The 20,583-nt window shown below is 43.5% G+C and overlaps 1 protein-coding gene across 1 annotated transcript in view; it reads right to left on the reverse strand.

Moving 5' to 3' along the window:
- Nucleotides 1-4,593: 4,593 nt before the first annotated feature.
- The window catches only part of LOC127562720 (receptor-type tyrosine-protein phosphatase V-like), a 35,509-nt gene continuing 19,519 nt past the window's right edge, over nucleotides 4,594-20,583 (reverse strand). The window contains exons 19-34 of the mRNA XM_051998647.1: nucleotides 16,290-16,383; nucleotides 16,042-16,132; nucleotides 15,870-15,946; nucleotides 15,209-15,343; nucleotides 12,582-12,704; nucleotides 11,742-11,902; nucleotides 11,015-11,150; nucleotides 10,118-10,185; nucleotides 9,920-10,007; nucleotides 9,702-9,780; nucleotides 6,394-6,467; nucleotides 6,093-6,221; nucleotides 5,891-6,001; nucleotides 5,546-5,709; nucleotides 5,140-5,275; nucleotides 4,594-4,840 (exon numbers count right to left, since the gene is read on the reverse strand). Of these exons, the coding sequence (XP_051854607.1) occupies nucleotides 4,781-4,840; nucleotides 5,140-5,275; nucleotides 5,546-5,709; nucleotides 5,891-6,001; nucleotides 6,093-6,221; nucleotides 6,394-6,467; nucleotides 9,702-9,780; nucleotides 9,920-10,007; nucleotides 10,118-10,185; nucleotides 11,015-11,150; nucleotides 11,742-11,902; nucleotides 12,582-12,704; nucleotides 15,209-15,343; nucleotides 15,870-15,946; nucleotides 16,042-16,132; nucleotides 16,290-16,383 (1,726 nt within the window). The 3' untranslated portion in view covers nucleotides 4,594-4,780. The remainder of the gene's footprint in view (nucleotides 4,841-5,139; nucleotides 5,276-5,545; nucleotides 5,710-5,890; nucleotides 6,002-6,092; nucleotides 6,222-6,393; nucleotides 6,468-9,701; nucleotides 9,781-9,919; nucleotides 10,008-10,117; nucleotides 10,186-11,014; nucleotides 11,151-11,741; nucleotides 11,903-12,581; nucleotides 12,705-15,208; nucleotides 15,344-15,869; nucleotides 15,947-16,041; nucleotides 16,133-16,289; nucleotides 16,384-20,583) is intronic.

The raw sequence follows: 20,583 nt of genomic DNA on the forward strand, positions 1-20,583 counted from the left end.
AGGGGTCTGAGATCTTGGGGAAATGGGCCAAATAAATCCAGGAAGCTAAGAGCAGAGGCTGGGAATACAGGGAACTGAGACCAAAGGATGGGTGAAACTGGAGGTGTAGGGTGAGATAGGGAAAGGGAAAAGAAAAGGGAGAAGGAGCAACTTTTCTACAGAATAAATGGGGACCAAAAGGGGAGAGAGATGGGCATTCAACAAAGGGTAAATTACCAAGCACTTAGAGAAAGGTGGGTAGTTCAGGCATGTAGACATCTCCAAGGGTGTGCCTGCCAGAATTAACTCAAACTAGCTTCTGAGAACCAATTGTCAAATTGTCAGAAATCCACTTCAAATAAGGATTTGATTTATTGTATTGTTGATTGTCAAACACATAGCTTGTAGGTGGAGTGAGGCGCAAGCCAGATTAAACTGTAATTGGAAAATATTTAACTAAAGATACCAGAGAACTTAGACACAGTTAATCTCCAGTTTTCAAAGTTAAATCGGTGGCTTTTGGGGATCCTTGAACCATATGGTTCAGTAGCCTAATTTCTGAGTGTGATACCACTAGTCTAGACTTAATAATAATGTTAATAATACAGAATAAGTTTTAAAAGTATATTCTGCTTGGATGAATACAGAAAGGCTTGGAGAGACTTGCATGAACTGATGCTAAGTGAAATGAGCAGAACCAGGAGATCATTATACACTTTAACAACAGTACTATATGAAGATCAATTCTGATGGAAGTGGCTATCTTTGGCAATGAAAGGATCCAATTCAGTTCCAATTGATCAGTGATGAACAGAACCAACTACACCCAGCAAAAGAACACTGGGAAATGAGTGTGGACTGCTTACATTTTTATTTTTCTTCCCAGGTTATTTTTACCTTTCTAAATCAGATTTTTCTTGTGCAACAAGAGAACTGTATAAATATGTGCACATATATTGTATTTAAGATGTACTTTAACATGTTTAACATGTATGGGACTACCTGCCATCTAGGGGAGGGTATGGAGGGAAGGATAGGGAAAAGTTGGAACAGAAGTATTTGCAAGGGTCAATGTTGAAAAATTACCCATGCATATGTTCTGTCAAAAAAAAAAAGCTATAATAAAACATTTATATTCTGCTTTTTCTGAGAGATGCTGAACAAGCATTTAACAGCACACTCCTGTACTTACCTGTAACCTCAGAAAAAGAACTTTATTTGGAGCCTAAACTCAGAAAGACTACTCATTATTCAGACAAACTGTTTCCCTTCTTTGAGCCTCAGGCTCCTTACCTATAAAAAACGAGAGGACTTATATAAAATTTAAATGGAGCTGGATCTCTGTGGACTACATATTGACTTAGAAAACCATACACTAACATTATCTGTGTCATATTGCGTGGGGAGTTAAGTGACACAGTGTAGTGGGCTTGGAATCAAGAATACTCATCCTAATGAGTTCAAATCCAATATCAGACAGTTACCAGCTGTATGATCTTGGACATGTTCCTTAACTCTGTTTACCTCAGTTTCCTCTCCTATAAAATGAGCTGAAGAAGAAAATGGCAAACCACTCTAATATCTTTTTCAAGAAAACTCCAAAAAGGGTCACAAATAGTAAGATATGACTGAAATGGCCAAACAGCAATAGCATTTTGTATTATCTTTTTATTTATTTCATCAAAATATTTCTCAACTACCTCTTAAATATGGCTCGGATTGCACTAAGGAATTTTGCAAGTGGAAAGTTTAATTTTCCTGGTCTAAATGATCTGTAGGGTCCCTTCAGGTCTATAACTTATTTTCCTATTAAAGACTGGGAGATTAAAGCACTAGGACTGCAGGAAATTGGAAGAAAGTGGGAGATAAGATGATTGGGTGCTAAGGTAATTAATAGGGAACTGGGAAGGGACTAACAATTCATTTAGTGATTGCTACATTCCAGGCATGGAACTAAGTGCTTAAAAAGAAAAAAAATCATTTGAACTTCATAAGAATCCTGTGAGAAAGATGCTACTATTGTCCCCATTTTATAGTTGAGCACATTATATGGAAGCAATGATCTTTACTATGTAATATGATGTAACAATTGTATAATAATGTAATAATATTGTAAATTGTACTGGGAGTAGTTGTAATATTGTAAAAAATAATATGTAATAAAAATACTATGTATTTTTGACACCATCACTGCTTGAATTTCTAGATCACAGACCAAGCCTGTGTTTGTAACTGAACTCGAGTAATTATTATGAATTCTTAGATTTATCAAGGGTGCGATAATTAGTAATCATGAGTAATTGATCAAGCAGAATTTGTTAAGTGGAGACAGATGTCAGTGATATGTTAGATAAGTATCATAAGTATGATATGAACACTGGGGACTAAGGAAAGGGGAAGGTGGGGCTAAGAGACTGGGGTCTAAGGAAGCCTGCTTAAGGTTCCAGAATCTGGTCCTCACCTCCTGCTCAGAAAGGACCACGGTGCTAGGAGGCAGCTTCAGGAGTGCTAGTCCATCTACTTGGCAGCTCTTCTGTAGACAGACCACACAATCAAACCTGATACACTAACATTTAAATAACCAATGACTCTACTGGTATGCATAAAAATCTCAAGAGGATTTGAGAAAGGCCCCAGAATAATATTAGGTGGAAATTCCTTTCTCCACCCCCATCCTCCACACAAGGATTTACAGGAAGTCATGGACCAGGTCCGGCAGGTATGAATAGTTTTAATCTGAATCATTTGAAGTTGACACACAAGTGGCAAAAAATTGGAAAATAAGTGAATGCCCATCTACTGGGGAATGGCTGAAAAAGTTATAGTATATGAATATAAGGAAATATTATTGTTCTATAAGAAAGGATGAGCAGACTGATTTCAAAAAAGCCTGGAAAGACTTATATGAACTATGTTGAGTGAAGTGAGCAGAACCAGGAGAACATTGTACACAATAATAACAACATTTTTCAATGGTCAATTTTGATAAACTTGACTCTTCTCAGAAATGTAGTGATCCAAGACAATTCCAATAGACTTGGAATGGAAATGTCATCCATATCCAGAAAGAGAACTATGAAGTCTGAATGTGCCTCAAAGCATAGTATTTTCACCTTCTGCTTTTGTTTTGTTTGCTGCTTTTTTCTCATGTTTTTTCCCCCTTTGGGTCTGATTTTTCTTACACAGCATGACAAATATGGAAATGTAGATTTTTTGGTTATTTTTTTAAAGTTTTTTTTTATTTTCAAAATATATACATGAATAATTTTGAGCATTCACCCTTACAAAACGTTGTGTTCTAAGTTTTCCCTCCTTTCCCCCTCTCCCCTCCCCTAAATGGCTAGAGATCCAACATAGGTTAAACATGTGCAATTCTTCTATACATATTTCCACAAATATCATGCTGCACAAGAAAAATCAGATCAAAAAGGAAAAATGAGAAAGAAAACAAAATGCAAGCAAACAACAACAAAAATGAGAATGCTATCTTATGATCCACACTCAATTTCCATAGTTCTCTCTCTGGCTATAGATGGCTCTTTTTATCACAAGACCATTGGAACTGGCCTGAATCTTCTTATTGTTGGAGAGCCACGTCCATCAGAATTGATCACCATATGATCTTGCTGTTGCCATGTACAATGATCTCCTGATTCTGCTCCCTTCACTCAGCATCAGTTCATGTAAGTCTCTCCAGGCTTCTCTGAAGTCATCCCGCTGATCATTTCTTACAGAACAATAATATTCCATAACATTCATATACCATAACTTATTCAGCCATTCTCCAATTGTTGGGCATCCATACTCAGGTTCCAGTTTCTAACCACTACAAAAAGGGCTGCCACAAACATTTTTGCATGGAAAGGGTCCTTTCCCTCCTTTAAGATCTCTTTGGAATACAGACCCAGTAAAGACACTCTGGATCAAAGGTATGCACAGTTTAATAGCCCTTTGAGCATAGTTCCAAATTGCCCTCCAGAATGGTTGAATCAGTTCACAACTCCACCAACAATGCATCAGTGTCCCAGTTTTCCCGCATCCCCTCCAACATTCATCATTATCTTTTCCTGTCATCTTAACCAATCTGAGAATGTAGTGGTATCTCAGAGTTGTCTTAATTTGCATGGAAATGTGTTTAAAAGGATTGTACATGTATAATCTATATCAGATTACTTACTATCTTGGGGAGAGGAAAGTATGAGAGAAAGGGAGAAAAAAATTGGAACGTAAAATCTTGCAAAAATGAATATTGAAAACTATTGTTACATGTATTTGGAAAATATTAGGGGAGAAAAAAGAAGTCAATACACATAGCTTTGACATTTGACTATTTAAATATAAAATCATACTTGTCTCAAAGAAGATCATTATTTTTTTGTTGTTGTTATTTACCTCCAAGAAGCACTAATTCTTTCTTTTAGCAACTCCATTTGGAATCTGATTTCTCCAGCCCCTAGCAGCTCCCTCCTCTTCCCCTTCACTTTGAAATAAGAATGAAGCATAAGGGACCTTTCCTATTCTCTTTTCACTGGACCAGTCCCTGGCTCTGACCCTTTCCCAGCCCCAGCAGGAGCTGAGATGGGAGGAGGAGGAGATGACAGAACACACCCAGCCTTTGTTTTGGATCATCTATGTTTATTTCCAGAAGCCCACAACAATTTCCTAGTTTGGGGAATGGACATCAGGGGGAACCAGGCCAGGTTCCTGAAACTCTACCACATTGGCCACGCCAGGTCCAATCTGAATCCATAGCAGAGGGGCTCCGAGACTCTCCGACTCCTGGGCAGCTGTCCCCTTTCCCTTAGGCTAGCTCACGGGTCAGGGCACTGCCCACACAACCATAGAGGTAAATGTACTGATCCTAGAGAGAAAGGGGAAGGGGAAGGGTCTGAGTAAGGAGCTGTCTCTGGGCGGGTAAAACCCAGGGCCCAGGGAAGAATCCAGCTATCAGCTTCTTGATTCTGATGAGGATTTCTAAAATCCCTTTCTAGATTTCTGCCTCCTGAGGGGTCTTCCCCCGGCGTCAGAAGTGCTCTCCAGAAGCAGAGGAGGAGCAGAGGTGGTCGGCAACGCCCCCTGGTGCCCACATTGAGCAGCTCTGGCCCGAACCTCCGCCCTTCCCCACATCCCAGGGATGGGCTCCTCCCTCCCATCTCTCACCAGCGTCGGCGTCATGGAGCCACAGGCCTGCGCCAACTGCAGGACCACCCCAAACACGTCCACTGAGCACTGGGATCCTGCCTGCTCCAGGAGCCGCTCCATGGCCAAGAGCATCCCCAGCTGGACCATTCCTGAGCTGCAATGGGGGTGGGGAAGGAAGCCCTCAATGGGAGCACGCTCAATGCTTGGCTAACATCCCTGTGAGGCAGGTGAGGGTCATGGCTCCCAGGCCAGTCCTTAGTGAGGACTTAATAAGCATGCGTTGGCTGATAGGTGAGAAGGGGACACTGGATACATGGGACCCATTTAAGAGATGAGCACAATGGAGGGACTTGGTCCCCGGTCCGGGAGATCAGAATACAAGTCTAGCCTTCCCTCCCGAGCCCTCCCCATTTCTCTTTGGTACCTGGAGTACACCAGCAGCGTGGCTGGCTTCTTGCCTCCAGCCTGTGAGCAGCACTGGCCCACAGTGCTCAGGAAGGGCAACAAGGTCTGGGCAGGAGGCTCCTGCCCACATTCCCAGCATGGGAATCGTAGCAGATCCACCGGGAGCTCCTTCTCTTCCTTCTCCTGGAGACCCAAGGGAAGGGTGGGAGGCAGAGGGTGATGGACCACCAAGGGCCTCTCTTTCCTCCCTGCTTCCCCATTGTGGGCGATGCAGGGAGAGCAAGTGTGGGACCCGGACCTGGGCGGCTTCCTCCCCCCTCCCCAAGGCTGGCCCTCACCCCATCCTCCCTGTTCCGGTACTTACATGTGTGATATTCAAATGAAGGCAAGACCATCCTGCCGCTTCGCTCTCGGCTACCCAGTGGACAGCCAGTGACTTGGTATAGAGGGGCTGCTCCGACACCGGCCACCATCCCTGGATAAGGAATGCCATCTCAGTGCCCACTCATGGCCGGCTCCCCTGCCAGCTTCCTCCTGCTCTCCCCCCCACACCCCGAGCCCCTCACCTCGTTCTGAGTGTCCAGTGGGCACAAGGAGACTACCACACAAGCTTCATATTCCCACACCAGCTGCCAGAACTCTTCCGCCTTTACAGGACCTGCCAATGCTACCTGGTCTCGGCCAGAGGGCCCCCCCTGTGGGAGAACTCGACTGAGGCTACCCCCGAAACTGCCAAGGTACCTCCAACCACCCACCCCCAATCACAAACCCTGACAATGTCAGCACCGGGCAGGTGCAAGGGGGGAGGGGGGAGGGAAGGGGGCAAGGGGCAAGGAATGAGGGAAGTCCCAGGGGGCAACATCTCACTGGAAAGAGCCAGGCCTGAACAGAGTGGACAGGATTCTGCTCCGCAGGAGAAAACTTCACTTTCCAACGCTCATCTGTGAAGCAGGAGGAGAGGGGAATGGTTGGGAGGCTGAAGGGGCCACTCCCTTCCCCCCCCCTGAGTCTCCCCACACTCATTGAGGCAGGGAAACGCAACCAAGCTAAGCCAGTGTGACTTCAGAGAGAGACAAGTCCTGGGGACTGATGTCCTGCCATCTGATGACCAAGTCCAGATAACAAGAACAGACTTTTGCAAAGAAATTCTGGAAGCTGCACTACACTCTAATTTGCAAAACTGAGCACCTTCACAATAGCTGGAAAAAAGTGCCTGAAGTGGTCAGAATTACACACCAGAAGCTGGCTATTCTTCCTAAACTAATGGCTGGAAAATCCTACAGACACACCGCAAAAGGTCTTTGAAACCATACCACTTGTTGTTGTGTCCGACTCTTTGTGATCTTATGAGGGGTTTTCTTGGCAGAGATACCAGAGTAGTTTGTCATTTCCTTCTCCAGTGGATTAAGGGGCTTGCCCAGGGTCATAGGGATAGTAAATATCTGAATCTTGAACGCAGGTTTTCCTGACTCCAGGCCTGGCACTCTAGCCACTGAGCCATATAGCGACCTCAATCCCACTCCACAAACTGTCCTAAAACTGGAGCATCTTGACAGAAAAAACTGCAATCCTCAAGCTCCTGGATAACATGGCTGCACAAAAAATTAGAATAACATTTTTAATAAAGATTGACATACTTAATTCATCTACTCTCCCATTGACAGGGAATGAAAAACTCTCAAACAGAAACCTGGCTGAAGTCAAGAGCCTGTGAGAGAGGAATGAAGGACATATCAATCCAGTAGTGATGCCCCTACTAGACTTGCCTCAGAGATGTTTTCAGTGAGTCCCTAGAAGATGAATATTCCTAAGCTTAGTCAATAACGAAAAACAATCATTTCTCCCCATCCCCTGCAAAGTCATCAAACACAAAATAGTAAAATATCTATCTGTCCCAGAATTATTCTAAGTGAACTACATCAAATATAAAATAAGAAGAAAACAATAGAGATGATAAGTGACATTTATAGAATGATTTCAAACTTGCAAAGAGCTTTAGTTAAATTATCCCCTTTAAACTTCACAACATTTCTGTGAGGTAGTATTTACTGTAGGTATTACTGACCCCATTTTACAGATGAGGCTTAGAAAGGGCATAGCAGTGCATTCCTGTAATCCCTACTAGTAGGGGAGGATGAAGTTAATGGACTGCTTGAGTTACATTGTGCTAAATTACCTGGGTATCAGCATGAAGTCTGACATCAGAACAAGGAGTCAAATAGGAAGAGGGAATCAATGGGTGATTTAAGGAGGGGCAAATCAGCAGAGATTGGAAATGAGGATGTGAAAGTTTCCAGGCTGATCCATTTAAGGATCAAGAGAGGGAAGGAGGGAGGGAGGGAAAAAAAGAGGGAAGGAAGGAAGAGAAGGAAGGAAGGAAGGGAGGGAGGGAGGAAGGAAGGAAGGAAGGAAGGAGGAAGGAAGGAAGGAAGGAAGGAAGGAAGGAAGGAAGGAAGGAAGGAAGGAAGGAAGGAAGGAAGGAAGGAAGGAAGGAAGGAAGGAGGGAGGGAGGGAGAGAGGAAAGGAAGGGAGGGAGGGAGGGAGGGAGAGAGGAAAGGAAGAGAAGGAAGGAAGAAAGGGAGAGAGGAAGGAAGGAAGGGAGGAAGGAAGGAAGGAAAGAAGGAAGGAAGGAAGGAAGGAAGGAAGGAAGGAAGGGAGGAAGGAAGGGAGTGAGGAAAGGAATGGAGAGAGGAAAGGAAGGGAGAGAGGAAAGGAAGGAAGGGAGGAAGGAAGGAGGAAGGAAGGAAGGAAGGAAGGAAGGAAGGAAGGAAGGAAGGAAGGAAGGAAGGAAGGAAGGAAAGAAGGAAGGAAGGAAGGAAGGAAGGAAGGAAGGAAGGAAGGAAGGAAGGAAGGAAGGAAGGAAGGAAGGAAGGAAGGGAGGCAGGAAAGAAAGGGAGGAAGGGAGGGAGGAAGGAAGGGAGGAAGGAAGGGAGGGAGGGAGGAAGGGAGGGAGAGAGGAAGGAAAGGAGGAAGGAAGGAAGGAAGGGAGGGAGGGAGGGAGGAGGGAGACTCAAGGTAGAAGAAACTAATCACCCTAGATTGGCTATCAAACGATGAACATTTTTGGCCAAAATAATTCATGTCCCTAAACAAGGTTATTATGTGCATTAGTGAAAAAAATACATAGATTAAATCCCAGGCCTTATGCTGAGAGGATCCAATAAGATAATGTATGTAAAGTAGCTTATGAAGTGTAAAGAGCTGCATAAGTGAGAGGTGTTATCATTAAGAAAAGCTTGCAGCTAGTGGCACATTGGATAAAGGGCCAGGCCTGGAGTCAGAAACCTGAGTTCAAATATGGCCTTAGACACTTACTAGCTATGGGACTAGGTGGGCAAGCCACCTAATTCTGCTTATCTCCCTTTCATCATCTACAAAAGAGCTTGAGAAGAAAATGGCAAACCACTCCCATATTTCTGCCAAGAAACCCCCAAATGGGGTCATGGAGAATCAGTCATGACTTAAACAATTCAATAACAAGAAATCTGTCTGCCCTCTGGCTCCAGAGTTCTGCTCTCAGCCAACCTAGCTGAAGCATCCTGCTTAGTCGGTGTAGGAAGGCAGGCTGGCCCTTCCCCTAAGTAAAGATTGGCTATTTCATCTTTAGCTAGGCTCACAGAACTTTAGAGGTAGAAAGACCCTTAAATCATCTCTAGTACAATGTCTTCATTCCACAGATGAAGAAACCGTAAAGAAATGACTCTGACCCAAGTTTGCTGCCTGCCAACCCAGTGGAGTACAATGCCATACCACAGCCAGTTCGGGGGGTTCAGCCCCCCCTTTTTTAGCCCTTTCATTTCTTTGGGTCTGGGTTCCTTCCCCAGTTGAAAGAACAAACTGCCTTTCTGCAAGGGAGGATCAAAATTACCCACCCGGCAACACCTGGCATCTCCCACCAAGTTCCTGCTGCTGGGTGGCAAGGGGCAGGCTCAGAATATTTGAAGCTGAAGCTACACTGACACTTAACTAGAACCCAATGAATATAGCACAATTCTACCGGTCCAGGTGATGGTACCTCCCAGGTCCCTGGGATCTCAAAATGAGGAATCTTTTTCAGGTGGGTTTCCCACCCCTGGTTTACACATAAAGCCATGGTCCCCTCTTAGCTGGTAACAGGAACAGTTCCCACCCTGCGATCAGAGATGAGTTCCCCTTTCTCTGTCCCTCTGACTTACAGGGGAGGAGCTGGGAGATGGCACTGCCCAGCTGGTGTAGGGAAGAATTATCCTGGTCCTTGATGGCCTCCAGAAGGAGCTAGGGAGAAAGGCAATGTGCACGGGCCCACGTCACCAAGGGGGCCCCACCATCAAAGTGGATGGACAGTAAGAGAGATGATCTTGGGCAATGGCACCAGAATTTAGCTGAGGGTGGGCAAGGGATAGCCAGATCTCACTTCATATTCCTTGAGGAAGCCAGCATTGGAGTGGGCCAATCTCTTGGCGTGATGTTGGGAGAAGTTCTTCACGAGGATAGGCCGGGAGCTGGAAGGAGAGGGGAACACTCTAAGATGCCAGCTGGGCAGCTTCATCTGTGCCAGGGCCTCCCCTCTCAGACTAAGGGCCCTAAGAGAGGAAGAAGGGTCAGGACTTACACAAGGGACTCAGCTGGCTCCTCCAGAATCTTGTCCAGCAGACAGCTGTGCAGAAAGATGTACTGGATCTGGTGGGAAGAAGCAGGAGACAGGAGAGTCCAACCTCGCACCTTCTCAGTGGGACAGCTAGTAGGGTTGGGGGGAGGAGAATCCCATGTTCATAAGGGATTTGGGTATCATCTATGGAAACACCAGAATGGCAGAGCTGGAAAACTAGAAACGTCTGTGGAACGAGTCTGTAATTAAACAACCCAGGTTCAAATTCTACTTGAGATGGTTACTTCTTATATGACTCTGGGCAATCATTTAATCTCTCTGGGCCTTGGGGACTAGATTCCTTCTGAGATCCTTACCAACCTAGGTCTCTGATCCTATGAATGCCGATGTCTTACACAGCCACAAAGCTGGTGATCTGGGGTGGGATTAGAATGTGGAGCTTCTGTCTCTTGGGCTCTATGTAGTGGGGATTATAGGGAACCTTTATATAACAGGGCCTACTCTGTGCCAGACACACACTGGGCAAAAATTTGGGAAACTTCCTGACAGAGAAGAAGTGATAGACTCAAGGTACAAATTAAGATTTTTTTGGATACAACCAACATGGGAATTTATTTTGCTTGACTATTCATATTTGTTATAAGGTTTTCTTCTTTTTTCAAGGATGGAGAAGTAGGAAAAAGATAAAATAGATTTTTGCTAATTTGAAAAAAAAATTGATGTTAAAGAATCATAAAATAAGATAATTATGCCTACCTTAACTGTACCCAGGTTTTTCCAGGATGGCCACTTGAGCACCCTCAGGCCCTCCACCCCACCAGCCATTTGCCCTCCTGCTCTCCTCTCCATTCTTTCCCCATCTTCCCCGTGACTCCTTCCCTCAGCAGCCCTGGTGCTCACCGGGGTCTGGATCATGAGGGGCCGGTACAGCCGCAGGGCATACACTGTGTAGAACACATCCACCACCTGTTCCTCTTGTAGCTCTTGTAGGAGCCGAACCAGGGCCACAAAGGTGCCAGTTCGGCCCACACCAGCGCTGAGGGGAGTCCCAGGTGAGCAGAGTCCCAGTCCCTTTTAGGGCCCCAGGCCAGACAATGGGGCCCGACCAATCATTTCTCTTGGTTGGTCTGGCCTAGTCTGACTCAACAGGAGGTGAGGGGGCAAAGGGGGCAAATAGGAAAAGGGCTCTGGGAGGAGAAGAATGAGGTCAGGATAAGGGCAGGGATAACGTGGCTTATCTGGCTTTGGGCAGCCCCCTCCCATAAATACATACACCCCAGCACCCAGCATGGCGGCCAACATAGAACAGGAGAAAGAAATCTGTGGGGGGGATGGTGGGGATGAGGGGCAGAAAGAGGTAGGGATGCTATGTTAAAGGCTGAGTTCTAGAGGAAACGGGGTGGGAAAAGAGACGGCACTGGGGACTTGGGGATCCTGGTAAGGAAGGGGATTGGGAAAGTATCATGGTGAGGAATGGGATAGTGGGGGGGATGTGGGGGAGCAAGAAGGCTGATCTGGGCAAAGGACCAGAATTAATCTCTCCGGAGCTTTCTCAACAGCCCCCAGCATTCCCCCTCCCCTAGGCCTCCAGCCCATTAGAATCAGCGCCTCTTCTTCCATCACTCACCTGCAGTGCACCAAGGTGGGAGATATGCTGGGGGCGGCCTGTACTCGCTCCTGTACCAACTCTGCAAAAGCCACCAAGGAACTGGGGGCCTCAGGGACACCGTGGTCTGGCCAAGCTGTGAACTGTAGCTGCTGGACCCAGCGTTCCTGGTTCTGGGGGCCCTGGGCAGGAGGGAGGATCATGGCGGAGAGGAAAGCTCCCTATTTTTCCTATGGCTCTGCAGGGAAGGGCTCAAACTTGGGACTCGGTCTGAGTTGGAGGCTTAGCTGGGCTCTCAGCAGGGCTAGGGACAGTCTTGGGCCATTCCTTAAACTTGGGAAGCCGTCAACCTCTGACTGTCTCCAGGCTACTTCCTCTGCCCTTAAAGATAGAATACAAAGGCAGAACTACTGGTGAGGGTAAATGAGTCTCTCCTTACATCCTTTCTAAATTCCGATTGTCCAAGATGGGATTTACAGGGTGGGGATGGACCTTGGGGAGGGATGCAAAGCAGACTGACATAGGCACAATATAGGAAGGACATCACGGACACTTTTCCATGTGACATTTGCACACATTTTACATGACAAAAAATTCTGTTCTTCGGGAGTTAGTTTTTTTTTAATTTGCTTAACATGTATTACACTGAGGTCTCAAGAGTCTCCAGAATACAGGAATCCATAGTGAGCACAATTTTCAAACCTATCCAAGTCAAAGAAATGTCTTCTCTCAGTCGTGGTTTTTAAATTTCACCTTTTCCAGGAAAATTCCCTAATTCCATTCAATTGTATTCACCTTAGTTCTCCTACCTCAGGGATCCTAGGAAGCCTCACACACAATCCTGCTCTGGGGGACACTCACGTGTAGCACCTGGAATTCCCTTTTTGTCCAGTCTTCTTCTTTATCCTCTACTAAGAGGCGAATGGTGATCTCGCCATAGGTGACTGGGGTGGAATCTAATGGCCAGTAATGCTCACATAACACCTAGGGAACAAAGGAGATGTGGAAGAAGAACGTAGCAAGGAGCGCAGTAAGAACTTCCCACCTATCACCCCACCTCCAATCCCCCGAATCTCTATCACTCTAGCCCAAAAGGACTAGCTTCCACTCCTTTGTCCATGCTGTGCCTTCTTCCTAGAATGTCTCTCCTCATCTCTTTTCCATCAGTCAAACACCTATGACCAAAAGATGATGGATTTCAGTCCTAGAAAACCAAGAAACCCTCCCATGATTTTGCTGATGAGGAAATGGAGGTGAGTTTAAGTAATTTGACCATAGTCACACAACACCATTAATGAGCTCCTAATTGCCAAATTCAGCAGCCTCTTCTAAATTTTCATCCTTCTTGACCTCTTGGTAGCCTTCCAACATCAGGCATCCTCTTCTAAATACTCTCTCCTCCCTGGGTTTTCATGATACTGATGTCTTCTATTACTCCTTCTACTTACCCAGTTGTTCCTTCTCTGTTCATCTGCTGGATCTTCATCTAGGTCAAGACCTTAATTTTGTGTGTTTCCCAAGGATTCATCCTGACCATCTTTTCTATTCCCTCTACACTATCCTGATTAGTGATATCATTAAATTCCATGGATTGAACAATCATTTCTATATGGATGATTCTCACCCAGATCTATATAAAAGACCCTAACTTCTCTCTGCTCCACACTCATATTGTCAGCTACTTATGAGATATTTCAAACTTAACATGTTCAAAACAGGATTTAGTTTTAAAAAAAAAAGCTTTCAACTTATGGGGAAGGAACAACCATCTTCCCAGTTAGTCAGACTCACAAACTTGGGTATCATCCTTAATTCCTCATTTATACTCACCCCAGATATCCAATCTTTTGCCAAATCTTGCATTTCTACTTTCACAACATTTCTCCTACATGCCCCTGTCTCTCTTCCAACACTGATACCACCCCTCATTAACTCCCTCCTGGACTATCACAATACCTGCAAGTCACTCCATTCAGCTGCCAAAATGATTTTCTTAAAAGTACAATTCTAACCATGCTATTCCCCTACTCAAATACCAAAGGCTTTCTATTACCTCTAAGATCAAATATAAAAATCCTGTTTCACTTTTTGCCCTTCATAAACTGAGGTCTCAGAGTCTCCAGAATACAGGAATCCATAGTGAGCAAGATTTTCAAACCTATTCAAGTCCAAAGAAATGTCGTATCTCAGCTGTGGTTTTTAAATTTCACCTTTTCCAGGAAAATTCCCTAATTCCATTCAATTTCATTCGCCTTAATTATCCTACCTCTGGGACCCTAGGGAGCCTCACACACAATCCTGCTCTGGGGGACACTCACGTGTAGCACCTGGAATTCCCTTCTTATCCAGTCTTCTTTATCCTCTACAAGAGGTCCCTTCCTGTTTTCCCCGTCTTCCATGTACAATTCACTGGCCTATTTGCCAGTCCCCAGGCATGACAATTCATCTTCCTCCTCTCTGTTAATGGTTGTCTCATATTTGAAATACTCACTCTCTCTCTCTTCCCTCAGTTCTGCTTACTGACTTCCCTGGCTTCCTTCAAGACTCAGATCAAATCCCACCTTCTGCAGAAGACTTTCCCCAGTTCCCACTGCTTGGTGCCTTCCATTTACATTGGGTAGATCTTGCACATTCAAGTTTTTTCATGTTGTTTACCCCATTAGAACCCTACTCTTGGGAGCAGGGACCATGTTTTTGCCTTTCTATCTCCAAAGCTTAGCACAGCACATAGAATATAATATAAAATTAATAAATATCTGTTGTCTTAATTGACTGGGATTCAAATTCATATCCTTTAACTCCATATTAAGGGCTTTTCTCACTTGAGAAATCCTACTCATCCACAGCTTGGTCCAGAAGCTATTCCTTATGAGGACTGGTTAAAAGAATTAGGATAGGAAGAGTGAAGACTTGAGGACTGAAGACATGAAAGCTAGCTTCTGTACATTGTTGATTGACTGAGAAGTGGGCTCTATCATTGACCACCTGGGTGATCTTGGAAAAGCCATCTCACATCTCTAGTCCGTTTATTCCATTCCAGTGGTGGGGAGAAAGGGGAAAGTCAATGGCCTTTAAGGCCACTTCTGACTTTGACATTCTAGGATTCTCAGAATAAATCAGGCTACTTCCATAGCCACTCTATCTATAGCTTCTCTAATCCTTCTCTCTTACCTGATTTATTTCTCCTGTCTGCTTCCTCTGCCCTATTTGTACCCAGAGATGGAGATGATGGGAACAGGTAAGAAGGGGACGGAGAGCATCAGTCTCGAAATGATCATCTCTAGGATTTACTTTGAGCTTCAGGGAAGAACTTGTTCTTCTTTGAGCCTCAGTCTTTCTATTCGAAGAAATGGGGAGACTTGCCCTTCCACCCCAAACTATAGGACTTCCCTCCACCAACATGATAGATATAGCTCAGGCTTCCTGAAAAAGTGTCTGCACTGACACCCAGTGGTGATTTCAGGCACCTACAAGGTATGTCTACTCACCCTCCCATTCTCCATGCCCACGGTCAACATGACAATTGTGTGAACCTGCTGCTCCCAGACCAGCCTCCAGAAATCTTTCAGGGTCTTCTTCATCGGACCCTGAGTAGCAATGAACTCTTGTGACCGGCTGTAGCCCTGAGGGGAGAGGACAGGGTCCCATGGGCACAGACACTGGGTACCGATACCATCCTTAGGAGGTACCCTCTCATAACCAGCACCTGGAGATCCCCATGTGATGCCCCCAGTAATGTGTGTGAATACGGGAGGCGTGAAGGTACAGATAAGTGTGAGCATATACACATATACAAAGGACTCAAACCTGGAGAGATGGAACCTTTTGTTTTAACCTAGGTGCCCCCATACATACATATCTTTATACCTCAGTGGGAGAGAACCTCGTCATTGGTGATAGGGCAATAGCAAGGAGAGGAGAATCCAGAGATAATCAGAGCACAGATATATGGCACTAGGACACATGCACAAAGAATACAAGCAAACATATGAATGTGCCACATGGATAAAAACTGAACAGACCGCCAAACACAGTCCACAAATGCCCAGGAGCTGACAAGTCTATCTCCATAGGGACAAGGCAAGGGGGGGCCGCGGGGACGAGTGCCCTCACAGACAGACGGCACATGGACGGACAGATGGCACTCACTGGGATGAAGTTGGCATTGATGTAGTCCGAATGGGGCTCATCGTCCAGCGGAGTCAGTCTCACTCGAGAATGATCATCTAAAGGGGCAAACATTTAATATGGCCCCTTTGCCATCCCTGCTTCAGACCCATCCCAAGCCTCGGGGCCCCTTCTAATGCCAGCCAGTACTCACAGGGTAACACATGTGGGTAGCGATTCTTGATGGCATTGGCAGGATGCTCTGCCTCCAGTTTGGGCTGCTCCTTGCCAACTTCCTTTAGTTCCTACAGATAACAAGTGGTCAAGGAGCTGAACCAGGTTTCACATTACCTCATCCTTCAGAAGAGGGGTTGTGGGGAAGAGGAAGAGGAAGAGGTGACCCTGTTCTCTCACCTGGGACTGTGAGCTGCCACGAGGCTCTGAGCAGAGCAGGAGCCTTACCTCAAACTCCTGGAAGAAAGCATGATGGGAATTGGCTATCTTATCCTCATAGCTCTGTTGGAAGTTCTGTATAAGAATTGGACGGCGGATGTTCCTGAGGACAGAGGCAATCAGTCAGTAGACCACATGGACACTCTAGAAGGGTCTGGATGCTAGGGGAAGATTAGGATCCTAAGGAAGGAAAACAACTTGGTTCTTGTTAATTAAGGTACACCCAATTTTATGGGGAAGAGGAAAGGAGAGGAGAAAAGAAGGGAGGAAGGAAGAAAGGAAGAAAGGAAGGAAGGAAAGAAAGAAGGAAGGAAGGAGGACAAAAGGAGGGGAGAGGAAAGAAGGAGGTAAGAAGAAGGAAGTTAGGACAGAGGGAGAAAGGGAGAGAGGATGGAGGGGGAGGAAGGGAAGGAGGAAGGATGAAAGGAGGGAAGGAAGAAGGAAGGAGGGAAGGAAGAAGGGAGGGAGGAAGAGAAAAAGGAAGGAGGGAAGGAAGAAAGAAGAGAGGGAGGAGGGAGGGAAGGGGGAAAGAAAGAAAAAAGGAAGGAAGAGAAGGAGGAAGGACAGATGGATTTATTAAAAATCCATGTGCCAGGAACTATGCTAAGCACTTTTAAAATATATCTCATTTGGGGCAACTAGGTGGTACAGTGTATAGAGCACCAGCCCTGAAGTCAGGAGGATGTGAATTCAAATCTGGTCCTAGACACTTAACACTTCCTCACTGTGTGACCCTGGGCAAGTCACTTAACTCCAATTGCCTCAGCAAATATATATATATATATTTGTAATTTGTATCACTACACATCTCTTGGGTTGGCTAAGGTGATAGAAAAAGATAGTGATAAATGTTGGGGGGAGGTATGGGAAAATTGGGACACTTAATACATTGTTGGACTTATGAATTGATCCAATCATTCTGTAGTGCAATACAGAACTATGCCCAAAGACCTATCAAACTGTGTACACTCTGATCCAGCAGTCTCTACTAGACTTATATCCCCAAGAGATCATCAAAAAAGGAAAGAATTTACTTGTGCAAAAATGTTTGTGACAGCCCTTTTTATAGTGGCAAGGAAGTGGAAACTGAGTGGATGCCCATCAGTTGAAGAATGGCTGACTAAGTTATGATATATGAATATCATGGAATATTATTGTTCTATTAAGAAATGATCAGCAGGATGATTTCACAAGAGATTCACATGAACTGATGCCAAGTGAAGTGAGTAGAACCAAGAATACATTGTACAGAGCAACAAGATTATATAATGATCAATTCTGATGGACGTGGCTTTTTTCAACAATGAGGTGATTCAGGCCAATTCCAATAGACTTGTGATGAAGAGAGCTATCTGCATCCAGAGAGAGGACTATGGAGACTGATGTGGATCACAACATAGTTTGTTCACCTTTGTTATTTGCTTGCTTTTTTGTTTTTGTTCTCATTTTTTCCTTTTTGAGCTGATTTTTCTTGTGCAACATGATAAATGTAGAAATGTATATATAGAAGAATTGCACATTTTTAATATATATTGGATTACTTACTGTCTAGGGAAAGGGATGAAGGAAGGGAGGGAGAAAAATTTGGAATACAAGGATTTACAAAGATGAATGCTGAAAACTATTTTTGCATATGTTGTAAAAATAAAGGATATTATTTCAAATATATCTCATTTAATCCCATTTAGCTTAACTGTAGATAATATAAAATATTTGGGAGTCTACCTGTCAAGGCAAAACCAGGAATTATATGAACACAATTACAAAACACTTTTCACACAAATAATGGTAGATCTAAACAGTTGAAAGAATATCAAGTTTTCCTGAGTAGGCTGAACTAATACAATAAAAATGACAATTCTACCTATATTGGTCTAATTATTCAGTGCCATACTAACCTAATTGCCAAGAAATTACTTTATAAGCCTAGAAAAAATAATAATAAAATTTATTTGGAAGAACAAAAGGTCAAGAATTCAAGGGAATTTTTTAAAACGCAAAAGAAGGTATCCTAGCTATACTAAACCTAAAACTACAGTTATAAAGCTGTGGTCATCAAAATCATTTGGTACTGGCTAAGAAATAAGGGTGGTGAATCAGTGGAATAAATTAGATTCACAAAATACAATCCTCAATGACTACTTGATAAACCCACAGACTCTAGCTTCTGGGGAAAAAACTCACTATATGACAAAAATTGCTAGGAAAACTGGAAAATAGATAGCAGAAACTAGACATTGGTCAATATCTAACATTCCATACCAAAATAAGATTGAAATGGGTTCATGTTTTAGATATAAAAGGTGATACTATAAGCAAATTAGAAGAACAAGGGATAGTCTAGCTCTCAGATCTATGGAGAAGAGAGGAATTTATGGCCAGAGAAAAACTAGACAATATTTTGAAATGCAAAAGGGATAATTTTGATTACATTAAATTAAAGAGGTTTTGCACAAACAAAACCAATGCAGCCAAGATTAGAAGGGAAGTAGTGAGCAGAACCAAGAGAACCTTGTACACAGAAACAACAAGATTATGTGATGATCAACAACAATGGACTTGGCTCTTTTCAATAATGAGGTGATGCAAGGCAATTCCAATAGACTTGGAATGGAAAGTGCCATTCACATCCATTGAGAAAACTATGGAGACTGAATGTGGACCAAAGCATAGTATTTTCACTTCTTTGTTGTTATTGTTGTTTGCTTGGGGCAATCTAGTGTTAGACAAACCCAAAGACCACAGCTTTTGAGAAAATAATTCACTATTTGACAAAAATTGCTGGGAAATTTGGAAACTAGTATGGTAGAAACTAGGCATTGACCCACACTTAACGCCATATAACAAGATAAGGTCAAAATGGATTCATGATCTAGGCATAAAGAATGTTATTATAAATAAATTAGAAGAACATCGGATAGTTTACCTCTCAGACCTGTGAAGGAGGAAGGAATTTGTGACCAAAGAAGAACTAAAGATCATTATTGATCACAAAATATGTAATTTTGATTCTATCAAGTTAAAAAGTTTTTGTACAAACAAAACTAATGCAGACAAGATTAGAAGGGAAGCAATAAACTGGGAAAACATTTTTACATTCAAAGGTTCTGACAAAGGCCTCATTTCCAAAATATTATAGAGAATTGACTCAAAATTTATAAGAAATCAAGTCATTTTCCAATTGATAAATAGTGACAGGAAAAGATAATGACAAATGTTGGAGGGGATGTGGGGAAAATGAGACACCAATACAGTGTGGAACTGTAAATGGATCCAGCCATTCTGAAGAGCAATTTGGAACTATGCTTAAAAAGTTATCAAACTGTGCACACCCTTTGACCCAGCAGTGTTACTACTGGGCTTTTATCCCAAAGAGATCTTAAAGGAGGGAAAGGGACCTGCATGTGCCAAAATGTTTGTGGCAGCCCTTTTTGTAGTGGCAAGAAACTGGAAACTGAGTGGATGCCCATCAATTGGAGAATGGCTGAATAAATTGTGGTATGTGAATGTTATGGAATACTATTATTATGTAAGAAATGACCAGCAGGATGATTTCAAAGGGGCCTGGAGAGACTTACAGGAACTGATACTGAGTGAAATAAGCAGAACCAGGTGAACATCATACATGGCAACAACAAGACTACATGATGATCAAGTCTGATGAACATAGTTCTCTTCAACAATGAGATGATTCAAACCACTTCCAACTGTTCAGTAATGAAGAGAGCCATCTATATCCAGAGAGAGGACTGTGGGAACTGAGTGTGGACCACAACATAACATTTTCACTTTTTCTGTTATTGTTTGCTTGCATTTTTGTTTTCCTTCTCAGGTTTTTTTTCTTTCTAGATCCAATTTTTCTTGAACAGCAAGATAACTATAAATATGTCTGCATATATTGGATTTAACATATATTTTAACATATTTAATATGTATGGGACTACCTGCCAGTTAGGGGAGGGGGTGAGGGGAAGAAGGGGAAAATTTGGAACAGAAGGTTTTGCAAGAGTTAATGTTGAAAAAATTGCCCATGCACATGTTTTGTAAATAAAAAGCTATAATAAAAAAGAAAAAAAATGCTCTAAATCATTAATAAAAGAGCTGCAAATTAAAACAACTCTGATGTTCTACCTCTTACCCATCAGATTGAAAAAAAAAATAAAATAACAACTGTTGGAAAGCATACAGGAGGATGGCACTAATAGGTAGAACCACTCCAGAACTATAATCAAGAAATCACTCAATTAACTTTTAGACCCAGTGATAACAGTACTAGGAATATACCCCAAAGAGGCCAAAGAAA

This window comes from Antechinus flavipes, chromosome 4, assembly GCF_016432865.1.
Source record: "Antechinus flavipes isolate AdamAnt ecotype Samford, QLD, Australia chromosome 4, AdamAnt_v2, whole genome shotgun sequence".
Taxonomy (NCBI): Eukaryota; Metazoa; Chordata; class Mammalia; order Dasyuromorphia; family Dasyuridae; genus Antechinus; species Antechinus flavipes.